This window comes from Sciurus vulgaris, assembly GCF_902686455.1.
Source record: "Sciurus vulgaris genome assembly, chromosome: 7".
NCBI classification, from domain to species: domain Eukaryota; kingdom Metazoa; phylum Chordata; class Mammalia; order Rodentia; family Sciuridae; genus Sciurus; species Sciurus vulgaris.
The window spans coordinates 151429526-151455134 of NC_136467.1; the positions used below are offsets into that span (position 1 = coordinate 151429526).

General features: G+C 40.9%; 1 protein-coding gene across 1 annotated transcript in view; it reads left to right on the forward strand.

The window, feature by feature from the left end:
- CDKAL1 (CDKAL1 threonylcarbamoyladenosine tRNA methylthiotransferase) overlaps positions 1-25609 on the forward strand; it is a 629759-nt gene that overhangs the window by 76912 nt on the left and 527238 nt on the right. Inside the window, exon 3 of the mRNA XM_079147924.1 lies at positions 4715-4799. Within this exon, the coding sequence (XP_079004050.1) occupies positions 4715-4799 (85 nt within the window). The remainder of the gene's footprint in view (positions 1-4714; positions 4800-25609) is intronic.

Here is a 25609-nt window from a genome sequence, read left to right on the forward strand (position 1 = left end):
GGGTATGGAGTCCAAAAGGCAGGTCTTCCAGGTTCCCTGCTTGTTCTAGATGCGGCCACTCCCAGGCAGATGTCAGGTTGGCCTTTTATTCCTCTCCAAGTGTATTTCCCTGCTGCTGCTCCACATCATTGTTAAAAATGGGGTGCACCTTAGAACTACTAGAAACGTGAATGTAACGTCCCGTTTCTCTGGAAGAACGGTCAGATTCGATAGCGTGGACACCATCTGCCATCTTGGATGCTAGAACCGTGTTCGTAATGGGGTTGACGGCATGGAATCGGAATCGCCGCTTTATTGGCAAATACCCACACAGTTTTCCTGCCCGCTTTCCTTCTGAAAGAAGGATCAGCACAGAGTAAGTTGAAAATGAAAAATTAAAAATGGGGAGCATTGTCCTTTTATTAATAGTATAAGTGTTTACACATTTTCACATAGTTAAACATATACATATAGTTAGTATTTAACATAATTAGTTCCTCTTTTCAGAAGTACTTAATTTGGACGTCTCTGACACCATGCTTCCTAGCTGCTTTCCTTCTTTTTTATTTGTGGGGGATGGGTCTCGTGTGTTGCCGGGCTGGTCAGGATCCTCCTGCCTCGGCCTCCTGAGTAGCTGGGTGACAGGTGCTCACCTCTGGACCCAGCTTCCTTTTCACTGTTCACTTTTCTACCAGACTTTGAACTACTTGTGACTGCCTCCTACCAGGGCCACCCACCTGTTCCCCGTCCTTTCTCTTTAGGTGAACTCGTCCTTTTCTAGAGCCTGAGTTTTCAGGCGTCTCCCACAGATGGCTGATCCTGGCAGCACTCGAGGCTCCCTGCTGCTTCCATTTCAGCTGCAAGCGGCTGATCGTTTTCCCAGCTGGATGTTTCGTAGGTGGTTCCCTGTTCCCCAAATCTCTCTTTCCAAACCGCCTTCATTTCAGTAAGTGGCACTGCATAGAACTGATGTTCAGGCCCAGATCCTCCCTGTGTGCTTGGGAGTCTGACTTGATTCCTTCTCGCGTGTCTCCTTTGAATCGCGAGCTCTCATGACTCTGCTCTGGTTTGGTTGCATGTTCCCCCAAAGCCCGTGTGTGAAAGGTTCGGCCTGCAGGCTGATGCTGTTGGGATGCCATGGGACCTTGAGGATGCAGAGCCTAGAGGGAGGTCCTTGGGTCATTGGGCATGCCTTTAAAAGACTGTGGACACTGGCCTCTTTTTTCCTCTGCTCCCTGGCCATGAGTTGAGCAGTTTGACTCTTCCATTGCCACCTGCCATGATGTGCTGCCTTCCAAAGGCCCAGAAGTAGGGGGCCAATTGATCGTGGACTGGAACTTTAAAAGGTGGGCCCAAATAAACCCTTTTTCTTTATAAGTTAATGGTCTCAGGTATTTTGTTGTAGTGTTGGGAAGTCAGCCAACACACTATATTTTCAAAATACACCCCCAGCTCACTTCTCACTCTTGCCATTGCTTTGATCCTAGCCTGCATTACCACGGTCTTTCATGTGCTCTTAGAATCCGTGTGTCAGTTTTTAGCTGGTTTTACTGCCTTCACTTCTGTCCATCCTCAGTCTTCACAGGGCTGCCAGAGTGGTCTTCCTGAAGAAGAAATTGGCTCATGTTGGAAACCCAGTGGCGACTTTGTTACACTCAGAGTCAAATCCAAGTTCTTAACTTTCTGACAGACTCTGGGCCTTGCCTGCCTCCGACCTTTCTCTCCCTACTCTCCGGGTGCCCACGCACGCTGGATCTTCCCCCTTCCTAGAACATAGCGAGCTTGGTGCTGTTTTCTGGCCCCTCGCTCGTGGTGTACTCTTCTGGTCTTTGCACGGCAGATTCCTTCCCGTGCTCTTGGCCCCCAGGGAGGTCTCTCTGAATCGGCAGCCCCCAGTTCTCCTGGTTACCCACTTGAATCATCATCATGGGCTGGCACCTGAAATGATCTGTTAATTTCTTTCTGTTTTAAAGTTTCATGTATCAGACTTCAAGACTGCGAGCCCCTTGCGGGGAGGGACTCTTCACAGCCATATCCCCAGTAGCTAGTCTGGAGCCTGCTCATGGGAGATCGTGAGCCGGCTGCAGCATGTCTGATTAAGGCTTTTCCGTAGAGCTGTCTTTAGACAATATTCAGTAAGATGTACTAACTCCAAATTGAGTTAAGAGACAATTAGGAATTTCCTGTGTTCATTGCAGAATCCCCCTCTCTTTTTTGGGGGTGGGGGTTCCTAAAAGTTGATGTAATTTTGCCGGCATTTGGTATATTCGCAGGGTTCTTGTTGATTGCAATTACTGGACCATCAAGCATAATATTGATGACCTTTATTTTGAAAGCCAACACTGGAAAAATTCCAGGGTGGGATAATTTCTCTTTTATTGCTGGAGTTTTCCTTGAGTGGGCCTGTGGTGTGAGTTTTCTAATATTCTGAAGGTAGTTGAATGGATGGCTATGCCAGGACCAAAGCTGGCCTCTCGGGTACAGATTTGTTGTTAGTGTTGCCTATTGCTTCTTTTTCTTTTTCTTTTTTTTTTTGCGGTGCTGGGGATTGAACCCAGGGCCTTGTACTTGTGAGCCAAGCACTCTACCAACTGAGCTATCTCCCCAGCCCTTCCTATTGCTTTTTAAATGTGCAATCACTATTTATTTTTAATCATCAGTGAACAGATATCCGTGACTTTTTCTTGTCTGCATAGTAGATTGCTTATAGTAGTGATGTCTTTTAACATTTATTCAGTAAATATTTAAGAAGTCACTCCCATGTACCAGGCACTGAAAGAAGTGGTGGGGACATCGCTGTGAACAAGGTAGAAGTCCCAGTCATAAGTGTGCCTTAAGCACATCACACTTCTTTGCAGTTACTTCGGAAGGTCACATCATACTCCAGAGTTTAGGAGGCTGGCGGAGGGGCCATGCACATGAGGTCTCCACCCACGTGCATCCCATGTTCCCCATTGCATCTCCACCGGCATGCGCATCCTGTCTTCCATGCTGTTTGAAAGTCTGTTCTGTTCCCGTTCAGAGAACAGCAGCTTAAAACACAGTCTTCAGTATCTAAGAGAGTGAAGGCCGCCTGGAACAATGAATGATTTTAAATCAGAACTGGAAAGCGGAAGAGTATTCTCTGCACAGTCTGTTATGGGAGTGCAGGGCAGAGGCATTGGACAAGCCTGCAGCTGACACTGACGGGTGGGCCCGAGTGCCCTGGTTGGACAGGTGCGTGCAGGGAGAAATGAGTATCGAACTCAGGGCGGGAGGTGGCTGGGTCTGCATAGGCTGAGTCTGGATCCTGGGAGGACTGGCTGGGGTCAGACGGGTATTGGAGGAAGGACCTTTCAGGTGCCTTATGGGGAGAACTCTGGAGGAAGCTAAGAGGAGGTTGATAAATACTCTGTTCCAGCAGGGAAGTGACATCATCAGATTAGTGTCTCAAGGCTACTCAGGGAGAAACCAGACTGTAGGGTGGTGTTGGGGGAGCAGGAGGGAGGCGTGCGATGAGGTGGAGGATCGCTTGGGTGACAGTGGTAGCGCCTTTCCCTCGCTTTTTATGATTTCAAGAATTTTCCCATCTTGCCTTTTGTTTTTGTTAGGTGGACACGATACCCTTATTTTTCATGTGGTGCCGAGGATCGAACCCATTCCTCACGTGCCAGGCAAGGCTAGACCACTAAGCCACCACCACAGCCCCTTGATCCTGCCTCTTTACAAAAAAATTTTTACCATCATTTTTTAAAAATTGATGAAAAGAAGTGATCGCCAGTTTGCAGCCTTTGCTCGAACCTGCCTTCCTGGGTAGAGAGTGCATGGAGACATCTGTCTGTTCTAAAGTCCCTCAAGTCATCTGTCCCGGGCTCCTGTTCTTACTGTTGAAGCACGGTGGGGTTCAGTTTTTGCTTTCCTTTCTTTTTGTAATCCTCTTTTAATGTATAAGGTCCTTTTAGGCAACTAAAGTATCCAAAGTGAAGGTAGAATAGCAACAAACTTGCATGTATTTTTAAATTCATTTCAAATAAGCTTGAGTTTGGATTATTTATTATTGTCAGTGAGAGCATTGTGACTGTGTATTATGTACTTGCATGTGCAAACAGCCCACATACATAGTAACTGTATTTAATCAAATTGGCGATAGTAATGAAAGACTCATTTTGAGGTAACATTAATTTTCAAGGCAGACAAGTTATATTTTTAATAACTTCTCAAGTCACAGAATACACAATGTATGCTGATACCTGTGCCTGAAAAGTGTTGAAATTATAAATGATAACTTTTTTTTTTTGGTACCAGGGGTTGAACTCAGGAGCGCTTAACCACTGAGCCACATCCCCAGCCATTTTTAATGTTTTGTTTAGGGACAGGGTGTTGCTGAGGCTGGTTTTGAACTTTCGATCCTCTCTCCTCAGCTTGCCGAGTTGCTGGGGTCACAGGTGTGCACCACTGTGCCTGGCTAACTGATAGCCAACTTTACGTTCAAGGATCAGATCAGGCCAGTGTCGCTTTGGTTTTGGAAGTGGTTGGATGGCACTCTTATGGAGACGAGGGAGGGATTGCTGTGCTTGTTACGCTGACTCGCCGAGGGACGCACAGAACAAGCCTTCCCTCCTCGTACGCCTGCTTCCTGCCTCTGCCCTTCTCTCCCGGCAGTCCCGTGCCACTGGCTAAACATGCGGGTGTGTTTGATTTGATGAAATGTGATACTTAACTTTTCTTTTTTGTGCCTTTTTTTTTTTTTAACTAGAAAATGCATCTGATGCAGATTTATGGCTCCTGAACAGTTGCACTGTAAAAAACCCAGCTGAAGACCACTTTAGAAACTCAATTAAGTAAGTGGAACTTGCTCTGTTTTCCTACTGTTAATAATCAGGGTAAGAATTAATATCAGCCAACTGGCCTTTAAAAGTTGCTGCATCAATATAAATATTTAGACTGTATCGACGTCTGAGTTGGGCTTGTAAGATTTTACTGTTCTGAATTTGGAGGATGAAGCTTTCCTGGGGACTCATGGATGCGACTTGGGTGTTTGCGGAGTTGCTGACAGGTGATTGAAGTGCACAGGCATCAATCCTGTGGTCCTGAGAATCCAGATTCAGCTCCTGCTGCTCTTCTCCACCCTGCCCGTCAGCCCTGCTCCTTCCAGGGAGTTGCAGGGCGTGAGACAGACAGGCACAGAGGCCCTTCCTGTGCTATGCCCTCAGGTGGACGTGACAGTGGCACCCTTGGATTCACATGTGCTCTGGTCCTCGTCCCACCCACCTCTTTTGGTCCCTCCTCCTGTATTTCAGCCTTTCCAACCCCGCTGGTGCCTTTGCATTGGTTTTGAAACCACCCCCAGTTGCCCCTGTGGCTGGTCCTGCTTTTCTCCTGCCTTCCCAACCAGACCTCCTCAGATCGTCTGCTTCTTAAATTCACTCTTACATTCTCTCCTCTTTGTTGGTTTTATTATGAAATCTATCATACAAACATGTGCAGTTTAAAATAACACTTGACACCATATGTAAGAACTGGATCTTTTCAAGACCATAGAAACCCCATGTGTCCCCCTTTCATTGTACCCTGGGAGTCCTCTCAGCCTCACTTTTGTGAGTCGTTCTTTGCTACTAAGGGTACCTCTACGCAACACTGTGTATCCCTATTTTGAACTTGATGTACACTGGGTTTTGAGATTTGCTTCTTTTCTTTACATTGTACCTTTAGGTTTGTCTATTTTGGTGGGTGTAAAATAACCCTGGCTGTTAACAGTATTTCCTTGAATCAATTTGCTACGATTTGTTTATCCATCGTATCATTGATGTTTTTGTTTTCGCTGGTGGTTTGCTTTTCCTATCCTGTCTCTTCTTTGGTACTGGGGATTGAACCCAGGAACCCAGGAACTTTCTACTTCTGAGCTAAATCCCCAATCCCCCTTTTTTTTGAGTCAGTCTTTCTAAGATTGACCTGGAACTACTTATGATTCTCCTGCGTCATTGGGGTTACGTGCATGTGCCACTGCTCTGACCTGGTATTTTGCTTTCATGAACGCTGCTTTCTAGTGCACACAAGAATTACTTGAGGAAGTGTACTGAGGGGTTCCAACTTCACTCCATCTTCAGGGGGTAATGCCAGTCTTTTTTCACAAATGGATGCTCATTCACACAGTACTGGATGTGTATGTTTGATGTTCTCTGTTCTTGGTAGTAATGATACAAACAGGTTTCTATATTTTTATAGATCTGGTGGGGATGGTACCTCTGTGTTGTTTTAATTTTCATTTTCATTATCGGTAATGAGCTTGGGTATCTTTGTATGTTTACTGGCCATTTGGGTTTTCCCTTTTTGTGAAATGGCTTCATAGGTATTTTGTCCAATTTCTTGTGAGTTTTTACTTTTTATTTTGTGGCAGTATATCATATGTATCCTATGTACTAATCCTGAGATATCACATGTTGCAAGATGTTACAAATTTCCATTGTGGCTTTTCACTCTTTAATGATATCATTTGATGAGAAGAAAGGCTGGCTTAAAATTAATTAATTCTTTTGGTCTATATTCTTAATTGTTAAAAAGTCCTTACTGTGAAGCTATTAAGATATTCTCCTGTATGTTCTTACAGTTTCATGATTTTTAACTCTTGCATTTAGATCTGTAATCTACCTGCAATTGATCTTTTTTTTTTTTTTTTTCCCTAGTATGGTCCTGGGAAGTGGTCCAATTTTATTTTTTTCCTTGTAGATATACAGTTGCTCCAGTATCATGGTTTTGTAAATTATGCTTTTGCTTTTTGTCCATGTATTACCCACTCTGACATAGGTTGAGTATCCATAGGTTTGGGTTTGTCTCTGGGCTGTTCGGTTTCATTGATGGATTTCTTCATTCTGGTTCTTGTTCTTTTAGTCTTAAGTAGTAGAAATTTATATTAAGTCTAGATACTTGGTAGTGTTCGTACTCTTACGTGTCTTACGTGTCTGTCTTATTTCTTTCTTGCTTTTTGTCTTCCAATACATTTAATACCTTTTCTAATTAAGTTTTTTTTTTTTGTAGTTGTGTATGGGCAGCATGTCTTATTTTATTTTTATGTGGTGCTGAGGATGGAACCCAGTGCCTCACCTGTGCTAGGCAAATGCTCTGCCATTGAGCTACAGCCCCAGCCCTTTAATATCAGTTTTTAAGTTCAACAAGGAATATCATTGGGATTTTGATTGTGAAGACGTTGAAGTTTTAGATGATTTGGAGATTTGAATCCTCAATTTTGTGTTTTCCCATCCATGCGAAGGTACACATACAGGTCACCTAGTGACGGGGATATGTTCTGAGAACTGTGCGTTTAGGTCACTTTTTCTTGGTGGGATCATCCTACAGTGGCTTATACTGAATTGACTCTGGTGTTACCAGGTGCTGTAATCTTTTGGGGACGTTGCTATGTGGTACCTGTCTGTATTTAGGTCTACTCTGACTTTCTAAGGATTAAGAAATTTTTAAATGTGGCTCCTGTGTATCTTTTAGACTCACCCACACATCGTAGTAGATATTAATTGCTTCAGTATCATTTAAAAAGAAAAATCTTTCCTTTCATCTGGGTGGTATTTTAAATCTTTCTACTTCTGTAACTGATAAACTTAAAAAAAAAAAAAAAAATCTCTCTTTTTGACCTTGTTTTCTCCCTTGGTTTGCTCCCTTAGATTGTTTCTAGAAGCATGTGAAGGATGCTTGGGTGTAAGGACTAGTGTATATCAATCAGTCCTGTTAGCCTGAGCTGTTGTAGTCCAGGATCTGAGGTGAGTTGGAAGGAGAAGGAAGGAGTTCTTATACTTGGAGTGTTGGAGGTGACTCCAAGGTCTCTGGCTACAGTGCAATAAGGAATTTCAGAAAGGGAGTTCCGTGAGGGAGGACATGTTTTGTTTTTGAACGTGCTCTATTTGAATTTACAGTGGAATATTTTAATAGGGTAATGACTGTGCGTGGCTTTTCTGGCATTATCTTGTGCGTGGCAGGCGCCGTTCCTTGCACTTTACATGAGTTGTGTGTTACGTAGCATAATTCCATAATTCTTGCAGCTCAACAGAGTGGTAGACTCCATTTTTTGTATTGTTTTAAAGATGAAGCAACATCTGTTTGGCAGATGAAGTTCTTTAAGGCTGTTCAGTTCATAAGTGGTGTAGGTGGGATTTTCAGCCAGGCAGTCCATCTTATGCTGTTTAACCATTTTATTTTTCTTCCCCAGTGAAGATGTCACTAAGCAGTTGTAGACTTGAGGCAGGTATCAGTGACTTCAGCACTAGGAGTACACACTGAAAACTGCAAAGAAGTGATGGTTGGGTGCGGTTCCTCCCGTGCTGTGGTGGGAGGCGAGGAGGTCGGGCAGAGCCTAGAGGCTGGGTGCTGCTTGGGAGCAGGAGAAGGGACAGCTACACTGGAGCAGACATGGATCCACCAGATGCCGTTCATTTCGGAGAATGCTTTTCTTATTTTCTTTTTTCAAGGGAGAAGTCTGCCATACTCCCAAATTACGTATTTTTCCCTGTAAGAAAGAAAAATTGATACGGATATGTTAGTGCTATTGCTATCCCTGAAGAATAGAACCTGGAGAATATGCTTCCCAAGTTTATCCATCCTATAAGACAGCTGGAGGGTATTCTTCTAGACCGTTGCTGAAAGTTTATTTAAGCGTGTGCGTGTCAGTGGGTTTGGTTGGGCACTCTGTGTGAGCTGGGTCGTGAATGTGGTTCTCAGCGATGACGCGGTGTTGGAATGATTAAGGGAGGTATTAATGACACAGTCAAAAAGCTTGCAATTTTAATACCACAAAGCTAGTGGTGGCAGGAACATGTTCCTTTAGTGTATGGTTCTGCTTGATTGAGAGAAAAATTAAGAATATTATATTTTAATGACTTTGAAGCCTTTTGATCATTACAACTAGTTCTTCCTAAGGTAGCACTTTAGCTACCCTTGGATTTGTTTCCAGAGTAAACATCATTCTGTAAAAGCCACAGTGACAGTTAACATTGAGAAAACATCAGAATCGGGGACAGCGCTGCACGTGGAGACCGGGGGTGATAAACTGCCGCCGCCGCTCAAGCACCTGGCTTCATTCAGGTGCCTTCAAGCTTCTTGCCACCTCCTGGCAAAGAACAGAGCAGTGGAGTCGTTGGTACACCTTGCTGTGCCCGAGCCACAGGCTTGTCTGCCCTACCACCGTAGCTCCACCTCCCCCCTCAGTCTCTTGTATGCATTTTGTGTTTTTATTTTTATTTCTTTTCCGAGAGTGAGGTCACATCGCAATCAAGGCGAGTACAATGGTACGTTGCTTCTTCCTCTGCCACACCCAGTCCATTTTGCCCAAATTCATGTACAAATTTGCAGTAGTCAGGTGGTACCTGTTCTCCTGACCTGGACCGCTTACCCATAATGCTAGTTTGCACTCCGTTTGTGTTGTGCTGGGTGGAACCCAGGGCCCTGTGCCTGCCAGGCAAGCGCTCCACCTCTCCTCCTTGGGTCGTCATGTCCTATCTGCTTTTCTTTCTTTCCAGTGTACTCTTAGTTCTTAAGAGTTGTTTTGTCTTTAGTTATTTGTCGGTTCATTTTGCCTCATGTACCACCAGGCAGAAGACCCCCACATTGTCACAGGAGCAAAGAAAAAGAACAGGGGTTTTTGTGTTTTGTGTGGTAGATACAGTCTCATTAAGATCCAGGAATTAGGGGCTGGGATTGTGGCTTAGTGGTAGAGCGCTTGCTTTGCACATGTAAGGCTCTGGGTTCGATTCCCAGCACCACATAAAATGAATAAAATAAAATAAAGATTGTGTCCATCTACAACTGAAAAAAAATTAAAAAAAAAAAAAAAGATCCAGGAATTATGATTTCATCATAAGACAACCATGGACTGAATTTCATTCATTCATTTTTTACCTTTCCTAAGGTTTTACGGTGCTTTGAGATTAATAAAAGAATAGAAGTATAGCAAAAATAGAGGTAAGACTGGCTTTGCTGGGCTCCCTTTTGAACTCAAACACTTTTGCCTGCACTGATTTGGGAGCACATGTGCAGGGCCTGTGCTTTATGATGCAGCCTGTTGGTTGCAAACTGTTTCCTCGAGAGCATTTCTCAGGTGCCCTGTCCTCATTCTCTCCATTATTCCAATTTGATTTAGACAAGATGGCCTTTAACTTGAGGGGTTCTTGAGTAAATGGAAGAGATCAAAAGTTTCAAAAAAATAAAATTTGCTCCTAATGAGAGTATCAAATAAGAAAAGTCCTTTGACTAGTGCTTTATAGAAATGTGGGATCTTTTCCATGCCACCTACAGGAGGTCATTCAGAGGCTGGTAAAAATAAACACATCCTGTGTGTTCTGTATAAATGACAGAAAGAATAGCCAGCTTGCTTTGATCATGAACTGACAACCTCTGTTTGACCTTGTGCATTATTAACCCAAATGGGCACTGTGGTTTAGCTATACTGATAGCGGATAGACAGTCACTCTCTCTTTGAACTGCCTTTGCCTATAGAAATAAATGGTGATGCCGAAGGGATGCTTTGGATTTCTTGCAAGAACAGTTGAAAATGGAGAAGTGGAAATAGAGGAGAAGTGTCTGACAGAGACGAGACCTGCTTTGTGTAACATCGTTTTTATAGTTTCTTGTAAATGCTCCATATATAACATTCCATTGAACAAACTTGTAAAGTGTTGGATGCTCATTCCTACTGTGAAAGTATTCTTGTTTTATGTAGATTTGTCTTTGAGTTCTTATTCATAATTTAAAGTTGGAAAGGTACAGGAATATTCCAACTTGAATTTATAAAATAAATTGCCTTCAAAAATGCTGACTAATTAAGAACAGAGAAATGTCTGCCCTTTCAGTCAGTAATTAATTATGCAGTTTAAAAGCAAATAAAAACCCCAGCTATTTCTGTTGTTAACCAGACTCACTAGTAGCTAGGTTATTTATTTATAAATAAAAACTCTTAATTTTTAATTAAAAAAATTTGGCATTAGAAGCTAACAGCACATTGGGTTTTAGTTTGACTTTTGCAAGTTATTTCCATTTGCACGTACTTTTTAACACTGTTATGGAGAAGTCTGTGTTCTCCTTGGTGGTTTCCATTTTGGTTTTTCTCTGGTTGTGTGGCGGCTGTGGTTCACGGTTGGCGGTGGTGTGTAAGTGTTGGTTAACAGCTGCAGTGGAGTAGTCATGTTTCCTGGTCACGGTCTCATTACTTCAGCCACCATCACCCAACAGAGTTTCTGGAATAAAAAATTCAGAATGTTGCACTGTTTCACTTAATAGGCATTGTTGATCAGGAATTGCTTTTAATAAGATTTTCTCTTTTCTCCACAGTGCCATGCTTAATATGAACTTGTTTTGTTACCATTTCCATTGTTCAGATGCTGATGGATGGATTTCTTCCAAGTCTATTTCTGACCCTTGTCTTCTAGAATCCAAGCTTGTGTACTCCAGTGCTCCTTGGACTTCTCCACGTGGTGATCACGGAAACCTCAGCTCCCTGTGTCTGAGCCACTCCCTGGTTCGCCTCACCCTGTCTCCAGCTGGTGTTTCCACTGTTGCCGCCATCTTGTTTGCTTGCAGCCAGGTGTTTTCTCAGATGGCTAGTTTCTGAACCCTCCTTTACCTGTTCTCAAGGCTGCTTCCTCCTTCCCTTGGTCCCAGAGTTGGTGTTGTGCTGCTGATGTGCTGATGAATGTTCTTGGAACTTGCAGTGACACTGTGTCCTCTTGCTTCCAACGGTCGCATGCCAGGCATATGCCTGTCGAATGTAATCCTTTCTTCACCCCATCTGCTCCCGTCCTGGGCGTGGTCCTCGCTGTTGTCCACTCTTACCATTGCAATAAGTTATGAAGCTTATTCTCAGTTGTGTTTCTGTCCCAGTTCATTCTTTCCCTATCTTCAAACCCTTTCAACATTGTTCTTTCCTTTTGAGAACAAAGACGTAGCGTCTTAGTATGACAAGGTGTTTTAGTTTGCTACTTTCCTCCCTGCCACCTTTCTCTGCCTCTCCCTGTGGATGTTATCCTCTCTCCCAGCTGTGGTCTTCAGAGCATCTATTGTGCTTTGTATGCGGTTTCGTTCTCCCTGGACTGTCCTCTCCCCCTTGCCCAGATGTGTGCATGCCCTGTGCATACCCACACCCACCTGCTCACCCCACCCGAGTCCTGGAGGGCACCTTTGGCCCTCGAGTCACAGGCTATGCCACCCCCAGTGCTCACACAGGTGAACACCTTGGGTTCTGGCTGCATCCACCCTGGGCCAAAATCTATTGTTGCATATTGCATTTTATTATTTTAGTATTTAGCTCTTTGCTAGATTGTGAGTTTTGATGTCAGGATATTGACTTCAGGGAAAACCCTTTTTCTACATAGTTTGACTCTTGGACTACTCTATAGTGTTTTCCATTTTCCTGCAAAACAGAGACCATTAACAGACTGCTCATCAACTCTTCTAAGAATGATCCCCCAAGATGGCTGAGTCCCTTGTCAAAGACTGGATATCTATTTCCAAAAAGGGGAAGGAACAGTCTAATTTTCAAATATTGTATCAAAGGGTCCTCTTTTAAAAAATGTGCTGCTTTACTTTTTATATTTTACTTACAAAAGAGAGAAACCTGCCTTGTCGTAGATGAGGCAGGAAGCTTGTGTTTGTTACCACTGGTCCACACTTGTTTCCCCACAGAAGCTGTGAGAGGGCCGGGATACTTCTGCCTTGGAGCAGCCTCCTGGCATACTGGCAGAGCGGGGCTGTGCATGGCAGGCACTTGTCCTGCCCCCTAAGCTCAAGAGCTGGGCCAGCTTCAGAATCGCATTCAGTTGGATTAGTCAAAGCATCTTGAGTCAGCGCATAAGGAGGTTTTCTACCAGGAGAAAACCTGGTAGCCTTTGGCCTTGAGTTGGGCACACGATTATAATTACTCCATGCATGTTTGTATAATTAGGTTCAAGTGATTCTTCCTTTTTTGGGGAATGGGGAAAGAGTTTAGCAACCATCATTCTGTTATGGCTGCTATAACCAACAAGTTACAGCTAATGTATTGTTAAGAATATTAGAATTTGTATAACTACATTGCTATGTTAATATCACAACATTGCCTTACATCTGAGTATCAGATTGTCCAGTTTTGATGAATGAGCAAAAAAGAGCAGATGTACCACCAAAATTGAAACATCAAAAAGCCTACAAACAATTTAACCAGGTGTTGTGAGGGAAGCAGTAAATGTTTTGGAAGGATCAGCTCAACTTGGGATGGATCTCCTGAGAGGGACAGATCTGTAAGGTTGGTGAGGTCGTCTCTTCTCCATATGGGTATCCATGGTCTCTGAAACGGCCTGGTAAATGGGGAGCATAGGGCTTTTTGTTGATGTGACAGATGGCGAATTTCTCTGGATAAGTTGGTATTCATGGGTTCGGGCTTCGAATTCACTTTATTCACATGTGTTGATGTTTGTCACCATCCTGTTTAATCTGCTTTCTGTGGTAGCTGGAACTTTGTAGTCTTCCCCACCCCCTAGAGCTAGTTTAGAGTTAATAATGGTATCTTTGGAAGAAGAAGCTTCCTGGAAACATCAAATAAGGAGGTTTTTTTGTGAATTCCTGAAGTGACGGGTAAGAGTTAGGTGTCCAGTGCTGATTTTTAATGTGCTGTCCCCTGTGGGCTCTATTTGTCCCCTCACCATGGAAAATGAGAGATAAATGGAAGGAAGGTAGAAGATAATCACGTGACATTTTCCAGTGAGGGGTTAGATTGGAAATAAACTAGAAAAGTATATTTCCGAGTTAGTGTATGTGTGGTTGACTTTTAAAAAGAATAAAAACAAAATGAAAGAGTAAGCTTACAGTTAAAAGATTAGTAACTTAATTTGCAAATCAGGAACAGAAAAGCAGTTCAAGGGTCATAAATCATTTAAAAATGCAAAATTGAGTTTTGTAGTTATCTAAAATCTTTTTTGGAGAATAGTACTTTGCATATTTCATGATTACTGTCACATCAACAGTTGCTTTGTTTTTGCCATTTTATGCAAGAGAGTGAGTCAAAGAGGTCAGTGTATTATGTACTGGCAACAGCTGGCTGATAGCACTGAGTACTTACGTAATTAAATATATGTGTTGGCTGTTGTCCTAACAGCTCTGTAGGTGGAGGCTCCGGAGAGCGTGCAGAAACTTGCTCTAGCAGGATTAAAGAAGAAGTCAACATGATCTAAGCCTGTTCTTCCAGCCAAGAGTGATTTCCTATTGTTTTGGTTTGAAAGACGTTCTACTTCTTCTTGGTGTGTGTGTGTGTGTGTGTGTGTGTGTGTTTAAACAACAGAGAGGGTGGGGGGAAAGGACTTGTGGAGTTTTCCTCCCCTTAGTCTGTGCTCCCAGCATGACAACATGATTTTTCTTAATTTTTAGTCACTCCACAGTGTTTATAACTAACTGATAGTAAATGAAGTAAAAGAAAGATGTTTCCTTTGAAACCATAGTGCATACTACTGTAGTATTAAATTTTTAACTGTTTTGGATCCTTACTCCTGGTTGCACTTAGCTTTCGAGTTCTCTGGGCCACATTCTAAAGTGGCTTGGGTTTTGGAGGATATTAAGGCCTGGTTTCCTGAGACCCTGGGGAGCTGGATAGGGGCTGCAGGGCAGGAGAAATAAGATCCACAGGTAATACACAGTTCTGCTCTCAGCTGATGAAGGTCCTTTAATACTTTCAGGTGTGGATACAAACTCTCCTCAAAGTACCTTTACCTCTTGAATTGTTTTATCACTCTAAGGCTGCAGCCAGTCCCTGTCACACATTGGAAGAAGATGGGGTAGCACTTTTGTGGATATGACTGTGTGACACAGTCCACAACTGTGTGGCTGCCCCACATAAATAACACTTTTTGGTACCAGGGGTTGAACCAGTGGTGCTTAACCACTGAGTCATATCTTCAGACCTTTTTTATAATTTATTTTGAGACAGGTCTCACTAAGTTGCTGAGGGCCTTTCTAAGTTGCTGAGGCTGGCTTTGAACTCGAGATCCTCCTGAGCAGCTGGATTACAGGCATGTGCCACTGTGCCCAGCAACTCTGTATTTTAATGATCTCTTTATCTGTATGTACCTCTTTTCAAAGTTCCCTTGGGGCGGCCACTGTGTCTTTCATCTGTATCTCTGCACAGAGACAGAGGGTGACAATGATAGGTACCCAAATGAATGCACCAGCTCACGTTTACTTTCTCTGTTCCTTTATCTTCTGGATCGCCTCCACCCCTGCCTCTGTCAGAACTAATGTCTTCCTTTCTTTGCAGATTTTCATGGATTTTTTTTTTTGTGTGTGTTACTTTCTTATTACATTGAACTTAGGTTCAGCTACATGTTATAGAAAACTTAGAGAGTAGAGGCTTGAATAACAAAATTTAGTTTTCCATTATGCTGTAAAGTTGCTGTCCCTGGTTTACCAGTTCAGCATGGGAGGGCTGCAGTTGCTATAGTTTTATTGGTCTTTCCCTTATGATTGCTCCTCTCTGGCCACTGCATGCACTTTCCCGAGAGGAGGAAGTGGCAGAGGGGGCATGCCAGCTGAGACTGTGCTTCCTTTTAGGGAGCTTTACAGGATATCCTGTGCTTGCATCTCATTGTCTGGAACCACCTCAGAGGACTTCCTCTGTTTGTAAGAGAGGCTGGGAAATGGGTTTCATTTGTTTTGTCTTCATACATTGTTGTACCCAGTAGAATTGGAATTCTGTTACTAATGAAGAAAGAGCCAGTGTTCGCTAACTTGATGTCTGTGTTACCGGTGTTAACTTGGCGGCAAGAAGTCAGAATGGCAGTTATTTGGAATACAAACAATAATAAATGCTGGGGAGGATGTGGAGAAAAAGGAACATTTACACTGTTGGTGAGATTATAAATTAGCACAACCATTGTGGAAATCAGTATGGAGGTTTCTCAGAAGCAGGAATGGAACCATCATGTGCTCCAGCTGTACTACTCCTAGGTAATTGTCCTGAAGAATTAGTCGTCTTACTACAGGGATACATGCATACCCGTATTTATAGCAGCACAATTCACAACAGAAAAACTATGGAACCAGCCTAGGTGTCTTATTAACAGATGAATGGATTAAAAAAAAAAAGAAGTATATATACTCAATGGAGTTTTATTCAGCCACAAATATGAAACTGTCATTTGTAAGAAAATGGACAGAACTTCAGATGATTATGTTAAACGAAATCCAAACTCAGAAGGTCAAGGGTCATGTTTACTCTCATGTGGAAGCTAGAGAAGAAAGAAGGTAGAGATGACTGCATGGAAAGTCAAAGGAGATCAATAGAGCAGAGGAAAGGGATGTGGGGGAGGGGCTGGGGAGTGAAATTGGCCAAACTATATTGTTATATTGTGTGCATTGTACACCATGTGTACACATATGTATAGGTCACCATTATGTACAGCTATAATGCACCAATTAAAAAATGTGGAGGAAAAATAATCACATAAAGGAAGGAATTTCCTGAAATGAATATAAACTAAAAAAATTGGGGGGCAAGATAGGCATTTTACTTATCCCTTAATAGGACCAATGAATTGGAGGAGACTACCATGTTTGTGAACGAAAGATCCTCCTTTCTCCTACTTTCTTTACTTCAACATTTAAGAAATAACAGTTGACACTCAAACTTTTCCTCTTTTTGTTTACCCTGAGCAGTCTCTGATGAAGTGACAAGATATACTGGAGAGGACAGCTGAGATACTGTACACACAGACTTCTTAAAAAATTGGGATTTGCATTTATTTTCACTCTTAATGCAATGATCATATTCAAAATGGAATTTATAAAGAAAGTATATTTCATTGTTTCTGAACTCTAGCTCCATGAAGCACTTATTATAATATTCTGGTTTGGAAACTAGAAATGTTAAAAGAATTTAGACAGAAAATTAGAGTTCATAATGATTATCATAGAAGGTCTTAACCAATTGGAAAAATAGGTTGAACGAAGTTAAATTTATTTCCTAATTAAATGTTAGTGAAGAGGATTTTGTATAATTCTAAAAAGATTCTTCTAGCTGAGAACAATGTTTTCTTTTTCTAAGATAGAAGTTTAACCTTTTATGTTTAACCTAAAGAAAATAGAGAACGGGACGAAACTGGTGAAAGTCTAGCCGACAGGAAGGGATTGCTGTGCGCGTTGTCTGGGTTGGAGTCAGTAGAGGGGTCAAGGATGTCCGATCCTCCTCCAGAACAGTTCTGCAGGGGTGTCGCCTGTTCCTCTACCACTGGTCATGAACTGCCTGGGTTATGGTCTAATGGCCCTTCCTTTGGTGTTTTTCTCATGGCGAGTGTATGTGTATTCCTGTGTGTGTGTGTGTGTGTGTCCCACCCCCCCGCCGTGTGTCTGCATTAAGAAAGAAACTGACATAATCACATGATAGAAACTGTTTTGGGAAAAATACAAATTAAAGTGGATGTCAAGGATCTCTTTAACAATATGTTTTAAAAGTCAACAGCTCATCCTTTGTGCCAACCAGTGATGTGCTTTCAAGCTCATAAATTTCTTTTCTATTACAAGAGGGATCAGATAAGCAAGTTTATAGCAAAACTAAAAAGTTTAATTTGGTGCTTTCCTTAAATGCCTGTCAATATTTTATGATAGTTATTGAAGGGAAAGACATGTTTTTCTTTAAATGAGAAAATGGTTTGAGTCAACATACTTTATAATTTGGTTACCCATAGTTTAAACATTGATTCATTGTTTTGATGTTTTTCTCATTTTACTGAATAACAAAGAAATTGTGTTAATGACCAAGGAAGTTTTAAAAATGGGAATTATTCAAAAACATGAGAATGGAATTGGTGGATATACCATTGAGAGAATTCTGAGAAACTTTAAGTTGCTCTTTTTTCTAGGTTACAAGATTTTTGTTATCTTGTCATTTCAGATACTTGTATATAGAGAAATTTGAAATAAACCTATTTGGTAACCAGTAATGGGGGCTTGAATGGTACACAGTATAATTTGGACCTTTAGAACTCAAAGTGGTCATGGTTCAGTGGTGCCAAGAGTTTGACCCTCATTATCCCACTGCCACACTGCTGGCGCCTTCAAGCTTGGTCTTGGAGAACATGGGTGCAGCTGAGGTTTCTGGGTCACGGGCAGAAGATGGCCTGTGTTGGTGGGATGGGGAGGAGCCGAATCTCTGATTCCAGTGGTGATGGAGAGGGGGACCCAACACCTGGAATCTGATGGGGGTGGGGTTTGTCGTCTTTTACAGATCTGGGGCAGTGTTTTAGAAACTGATCAGAACTATTGATACCCCTATATAATAAGTACTTGGCAATACACCCTTTATTATTCCAAAGTGAAATCCATGAGTGTTATAACCTACCTATGCAGTAATTACAAATTGGTTAACACAAAGCTCCAAATGGAATTAATATAAGGGAAAATAAAAAATGATAATACGTATTTCAGGGTAGAAATGCTCAGGCATGCAAACTTTAGAAGATTTAATGACCTATGTAGAGAAGTCTATGTGAAAGTCGGAATGCAGTATGATATTTGTGTAGCCTTAACAGCTTAACCGAGAGTCCCAGTGCCAAAAGCTTATTACACTCTTCTGAAACGGGTAACAACTCTTGTGAAAGTTCTTAATAAAACAAAGCATGCTCTTCCCTGTCTTTTCACAGAAGTTGGATTCCTGAAACTAAAAGAAATGTCTTGTAATAAAATGGAGCTGGGTTCTAAGGAGTTAGCTTAGACATGCTTTTGCTTTCATGGTTGTGGACATTCAGAACCCGTGCAGTACACAGGACCTTCTTGGTAAGGGAGGAACCCATGCAGTGGAAGATGCCTTGCATCTGACGTCTGACCATGGAGTGGCTGTTGCATCCTCAATCTGTGTCTAAACCAAAGAGATTCAGTAGGTTAAAATACCTAATGATTAAAGTTTCTATGCGGACTGAACTCTCCCCCGCCCCAAACAATAACAACAGAACCCAGGAGAATAGGGACACCCCCCGACACACACACATACTTAGGTATATATGATATACATTGGGATATACGTGACATTATCTACGTGACATTCATTACATGTCTATACGACACATGATATTATAAATGTTAAAGAGCTCCTTAAATTTGACAACTTGATTGAAAAATATCCAAAGGATATAAAGTAATTTATGGAAGAGGAAGTGTTAATGGCAAATAAACTTGTGAAGATTTTTATTTTTATTGGTAGTCGGGGAAATAGGTTAAAATGAGATTTTTTTTCCCCCACTAGGGTTTTTAAAAATAGGTTATTTGCTCCTGAGGGTGTGGGGCGATGGTCTGCCCTGATGCTTTGCTGGTTGGAGTTTGAATTGCTCTGATCTTCTGGGAAAGCAACTTTTCAATAAATACTATAAAAATATGTAAGCTCCTTGAGCTAGCAATCCTATGTTTTATGTCTGATCGATAGGAAAAACACCTGGTGCCAGGACACGAACATAATGTCATTTGTCGCATCATTGTTTATAGTACAAAGAGTGCTGTAGCAGATTTCCCTTATGCTGTTTCAGGTATTCCCCTCTTTGGGCCAACATTAAGACTCTTTGTAGCTGCTGGTCTTAGAATCTACTCCCCTTGAGTTGCCCAGGTGAGAAGCAACATGAGGATCTATCTACCCCTGGATCTCAGAGCATCATCTGACTTACTAGTGATCGTGATGGCATTACCCTTGATGGAACTCTTTAAAATACCCAGAAATGTGCCCCGAGATGTTTTTGAAGTTTCTGGATTCTACTTGTTGCTGCTTAAATATTTAACTAGCTCGTTTTGTCACTTAAGATTGAACTATGAGAGCTTTATCTTACCACTCATATAACAGATCACTTGGCTCATCTTTCTATTTTAGGGCTGGTCAGAAGAGACAAATTTCAGATCTTAACCTTAATGTAATGGGTTTGGTGCTTTTATTTAAAGCAAATGTTTATGTACTGTGACCCCTGTGTTAAATATGTATGGAATGCTCCATTGGTGGCAAATAGTTTTTGCATTTGATTTCAGTTTTCACTGTCCTTAAAAGTGAAATATACTTGACTTCAATGACATGCTTAAGGATTTTCCAAAGCAATGATGTTTTGCACCACACTCAACCAACCATTTCATGTGATACTCTAACGAGCATGGGTATTCATTAATTTGAGAATATTCGTTGAAGCCTGCTACATGTTAGTCTTTGGCAATTCAGAGTGTGACAGAACGCAGTCGCTGATCTCAGGAGATGGCGGGTTACTAAGAGAGCTGCCTCAGCCAGATGGTGACAGTGGTCATCGCCCTTTGGGGCGGTGGTTCCTGAATGGATAGGAATGTGCTTCATTTTTTTAAAATGATGGGTCTTATTCCAGTCTGCACTCAGGCTGACTCCATGTATCTTATTTTACAACTCTCTTAGCCTACCAATAAACAGAATTTATCATCCCAGAACAGGAGCTTTCAAGGAAGCCCTGCTCCCATTGATTGATCTGCAGCCCACAGATGTTATCAGAGAACCCTGGCCTAGCTGCTCTTCTCTGTTTTGCTGCGTTCAGTGTAACAGCTTGGTCTTTGGTGAGGTTACGAAGTTAGCAGCTTCATTAGATGCCTGCCTCAGTTTCAGATGCCGTGTGTAGAGTACATTTTTATTTTTTTTTTGCAAATTTTAAATTTCAACATTATTTTTGGTGCTGGGAATTGAACCTGTGGTGCTCTGCCACTGGGCTGCATCCCTTGCCTTTTAAAAAAAAAAAGTATTTTGAGACAGGGTCTCATTAAGTTGTTGAGAGTCACCTAGAACTTCTCGGCCTCAGCCTGGCCAGGCATTGGAATGGTAGGTGTGTACCATCGTGCTTGACTGAACGTAATTTTGCACTAATTGAAAACTTGCAAGAATGGCACACTGAAATTTTGTATATTCATTACCCAGGTTCCCCAGATTTACTACATTTATTTTACTCTTGGTGTAGGTAATATATTTTCACAGCTAAAATTTCAAAAGAAACAAGCTTTGTCACCAGCCATTCTGTGCCTTTATCATAGTGTATACAAGTGGGAATGGGTCCCTCCCCTCCCCTTCCTGTTTCCTCCCTCTTTGTTCTCCAGTTGCTCCTGTCCCTCCCTGCCTCCCTTTCTTCCTCCTTCTGTAGATCTTGGAATAATTTGATATGGGTGAAAAGTTTCCTCCTCCTCTTATTCATGGATCCATTCTTCTGTGTACAGATTCACAGTGTTCTAGTTTATATACCTGAGATTTTATTTATCCACTCATCTGTCAATGGGTGTTTAGTTTTCTCCCTAATAATTGACTGTTGAGTATCGTTTATAAAAAATGTTTGGCTGGAACTTTAAACAATTTTTAATTTGCATATTGAAATAATATACCTACTGAAAAGTTGCAAAATGAGTACAGAGCCTTGCTTAAACTTTTGACTCAGCTTCCTGAGTGTTCAAAAGTTTTATATAGCCATAATGCAATTATCAAACCAGGAAGTTTGTGTGGACACAATGCTACTAGCTTTTGTATAAACCCTATTCAAATTTTGTTTTTCTCTGGTTTAGGATCCGATTTAGGATCCTGCATTTGCATGTGGTTTGCATGTCAGTCTCCTCCAATCTGGGATGGTCCAGCAGTCTGTTTTTTATGGCCTTGACACTTTGAAGAATACTCATTAATGATGTTCCAGAAGATTGCTCCACTTGAGTTGGCCCCACATCTCCTATGATTACATTCAGATGGTATGCGTTGCAGCAAGTGCACAGGTGTGATGAGTGTTGTGTTCCTCTTGGTGTCTGTCATACCAAGGAGACTTGGGCCATTTATGCATCTCTGCGCTCATTAACTTTAATTAGCTTTAACATGTAGTAATCAGGTGTTAATTTTATTTAAGATGGTTAACTGTCATTTTTCTCCATCGTTAGGTTAACTGTCTTCATTTTTGAAATCAATATGTATTTTATGATTCTTTGGGATGCAGTTATGCTGTCCATCACTCTTTAACCCTTAGAGTTTTAGCAACCATTGGTTATTCTTATAATCATCCAAACATTGTTATTCCTGTAATAATTGAAACTATAGTACTTACTGAGTGGTGGTTTTTCTATTTCCAGCCTGCATTCTACATTTAGTAATTGGAATTTTACTGTAAAGAACAATTTCTTTCCTCCATTTGTTTACTCATTTCATTTATTTATATCAGAATGTCTTTAACATTAATTATGTTATGGGATGTGATTCATTACTCTCCTGTCATTGCTCAAGTTGCTTCCAGTTTGGCCAGTAGAAACTTCAAGTAGGTCTCTGTATCTTTTTTCTTCTTCCTGAGATAGAATTTTAATAAACAATTAAGCTTTGCTTTGAATGAGACTGGAACAAGCTAGATTACTTCTTTTTAAAGCCATCTTACCCATTTTTAAGTGTTTGTTATAGTCAAGTCTGTTCACTGTTACACAGTGCTTCTGTGTCCTTTGATACACTTTCATTGTTGGGACATTTCCTTACTAGTTGGTTCTGTGAAGATGGTTTGGGCTCATCTCATTTTCCTCTAAGTTCTAAAGTGGGCCATTTCTCCAAGGATCCCTGGTTCCTTTGATTGGTGAATTGCATCAAGAAAGGTGCCCAGGAACTGGGCACTTGGTATGTCACTGCTACTGAGATGCCATTGCTTTTAAGTAGAAGTACTCTTTCTGGACGGAAATAGGAGATGTATGTGTGTATACAAAACTCTAAAGCTATTTTTGTTTTCTTTTTGTATGTATTCAAAAAAATATGAGGTTCTGCTTTTCTCTTTGCTTATTTTTCAAGTTCATGAGAGTTACTCTAGCCCTTTCCCTTTTCTCAGATGTACATCTATTCCGTATCAGTGAAAAACACAAATCTCATGTGCTAAAATATATTTGTTTATTCCTGTTATTTGTATAGTTTCACAATTACCCATCCCCCTGTGAAAAATAAATTTTAGCAGCTAGAATATAATATTCATGCCCATTTACCCTTTTTCCCAGTACTGGGGATTGAAACTAGGAAACTAGGAGTATTTATCACTGAGTTAGAGCCCCAGCTTTTTTTATTTTTTATTTTTTATTTTAAGACAGATTATTGCTAAGTTACTAAGGCTGGCCTCAAACTTGTGATCCTCCTGCCTCAGCCTCATGAGTCACTGGGATTATAGATGAGCACTTCTGGCCCCCTCTTTTCAGTCCTTTTGATAAGTTACTTAGATTAGTTCTCTACTTTGTCATCCCAATGTGATTTTTTTAATTTGCAGTACAATTTTGATCTGTGATCACATGTGTTCCAGTATGGACTCTGCCTTCTTTCTAGCTAATTTTTTTTTTTCTTTTGAGAATATGAGTTGAGTGGTGATTTTTCTGTTTTGTTCATACTGTTTACATTTATTAGAATTTTATTAAAAGGAAGGATTGTCTCTTATCACTTAGTTACTTATTCAGTTATATACTTATGTCAGCATAGACCCATTTTTGTTGTTGTTGTTTTTGGGTACTGGGGATTGAACTCGGGGGCACTTGACCACTGAGCCACATCCCCAGCCCTATTTTGTATTTTATTTAGAGACAGGGTCTCACTGACTTGCTTAGTGCCTCACTTTTGCTGAGGCTGGCTTTGAACTCTAGATCCTCCTGCTTTCTTCTGGCACTTGTTACCTGTGAGGTTTTATTACAATAGAGAAAGCCATGCGGAGTCTGTTGTCGGCATGGTGTGAGGCAGGGACCTGCGCTTGCCCTTGCCGAGTGCCTGGGTTCTCGCGCTCTGCGAGATGCCGTCTCACCGTCCCATGTGTCGGGTTAGGTCTCTGGGGCGTCCGGTTGTTCTCCATGGGTTCGTTGATTTGTTCTATCCACACTGGTGTTCTGGAAATTCTATTTATGTCATGATGTGACATTTGTTAGGACTGATTCTGCCTTGAAGTTTTCCTTTATTAAATATTTTCTGATTATTCTTTCATATCAGTATTTTTCAAAGTTCATGAAAAATCTAGTTTTTACTTTTATGGGTAAACTAGAAATTACAGTAAATTGGGAGAAGTGACATTTTTATGATGTTGGTTATCCTTTTCACGAACAGTAGGTGGCTTTACATTCATTGAGGCCTACCTCTGTGTCTTTCAGTAGTGTTTGATTGTATCCCAGTACAGATTTTGGATGTATCTTGTATTAATTATTTCTTAGTTCTTTTTGTTTCTGTAGTAAATGTTTTTTCTACCTCATATAGAGGTTTTCTCTATCATTTTGACCTGTTACTCTTTGTCTAAATGAAGGCTAATGTTTCTTGATGTTCATTTTATATTATCCTATTTAACTGAAGTTCTTTATAGTTTGAGTTAATTTTTATCATCTTTGCCTGCCCCAGGATTCCTCAGTGCACTTTTGATCTGCAAATGGTTTTAATTCTTCTTCAATTTTTATTACTCCAATTTATTTCTTGTAAAATTTCATCTGAAAATACAGGTATTTAATTAAACTAGTGGAGATAGTGGATAATCTTGTCTTGTGATTCGTCTTACTGGAAGTGACTTCAGTGTGTTCCCCATTAAGCAAGATGTTGGCTTTGGAATAAAGTGTGTGTGTGTCACTTTAAGAAACTATCCACAAATTTGTTTTCTTAGAGTTTTATCAGGTGTGGGTGAGTCGTTGCGTTGAGTGTTTTAGAAGATGATGAAACCTTTTCCCCTTACATCTATTCATATGATGTATAATATTAGTGGGTTTTCTAATGTCAAAGCAACCTTGCAGTATTGAGAATTCTGTGTGATGTTTTCCTTATTGCTCCATTGATTTCTCTGTGCAAAAATACTCAAAATATTAACATTGATACCCACTGATTGTGGCATATAATTTTATTATTCTAAAATCTTAAGTTCAGATATTAACATTGTACTCGCTTCATAAAGATAATTAGGACATTCTTCATTTCTCACATTGTGGAACAATTTGTAGATGAGTGAAAATGTCTGATCTTTGAAAGCTTGGTAGAATTCCTCTTGTGAACTTACCTGGGTCATCGTCTTTTTTGTGGGATGATTCCTCAATATTGTTCTACCTCTAATGAGGATAGTTTTGGTACTCCATATTTTTGGAAGAAATTACCTAGGTAATCTTAACTTTAAAATTTATTGGCATAGAAGTCTGTAAAAGTGATCTCTTAAAATTTTATGTTTTCTTCTTCTTTTTCTTTTTTTTAAATGCCTATTTCCTTCATGTTCATTTGGAGTATTTTTGTTTTTCCTTCACTGCTCCCTTGAGTTTAAGCTAAACAATTTATATTTCTTTTGTTTTGGATCAGTTTTTAGTAATATAAAATTCCTCTGCTTACTGTTTTAAGTGTTGGAGATTCTGATGCATAGTCTGCTCAACATTATTATTTCTAGAAATTTTCTAACTTCAGTTTATATTTCCCTTTTCACCCAAGAGTTGTTCAGAGGAAAGAATTCTGCCTGTTTTCTTATTCAGTTTGCTTTCTCATTGCCTTGTGAGCAGTGTTTTAAAATGTTGTGCTTTGAAGACCTTCCTGATATGGGAATACTTTCTTCGTGGTTTGGTGTCATTAATATTGATAGTGGTCACTGGGTGCTTGAGAGGACAGTGTACTCTGTTGTTAGGTTGTAATATGGATCCATGACATCTACCTTGTCCATTCTACTAC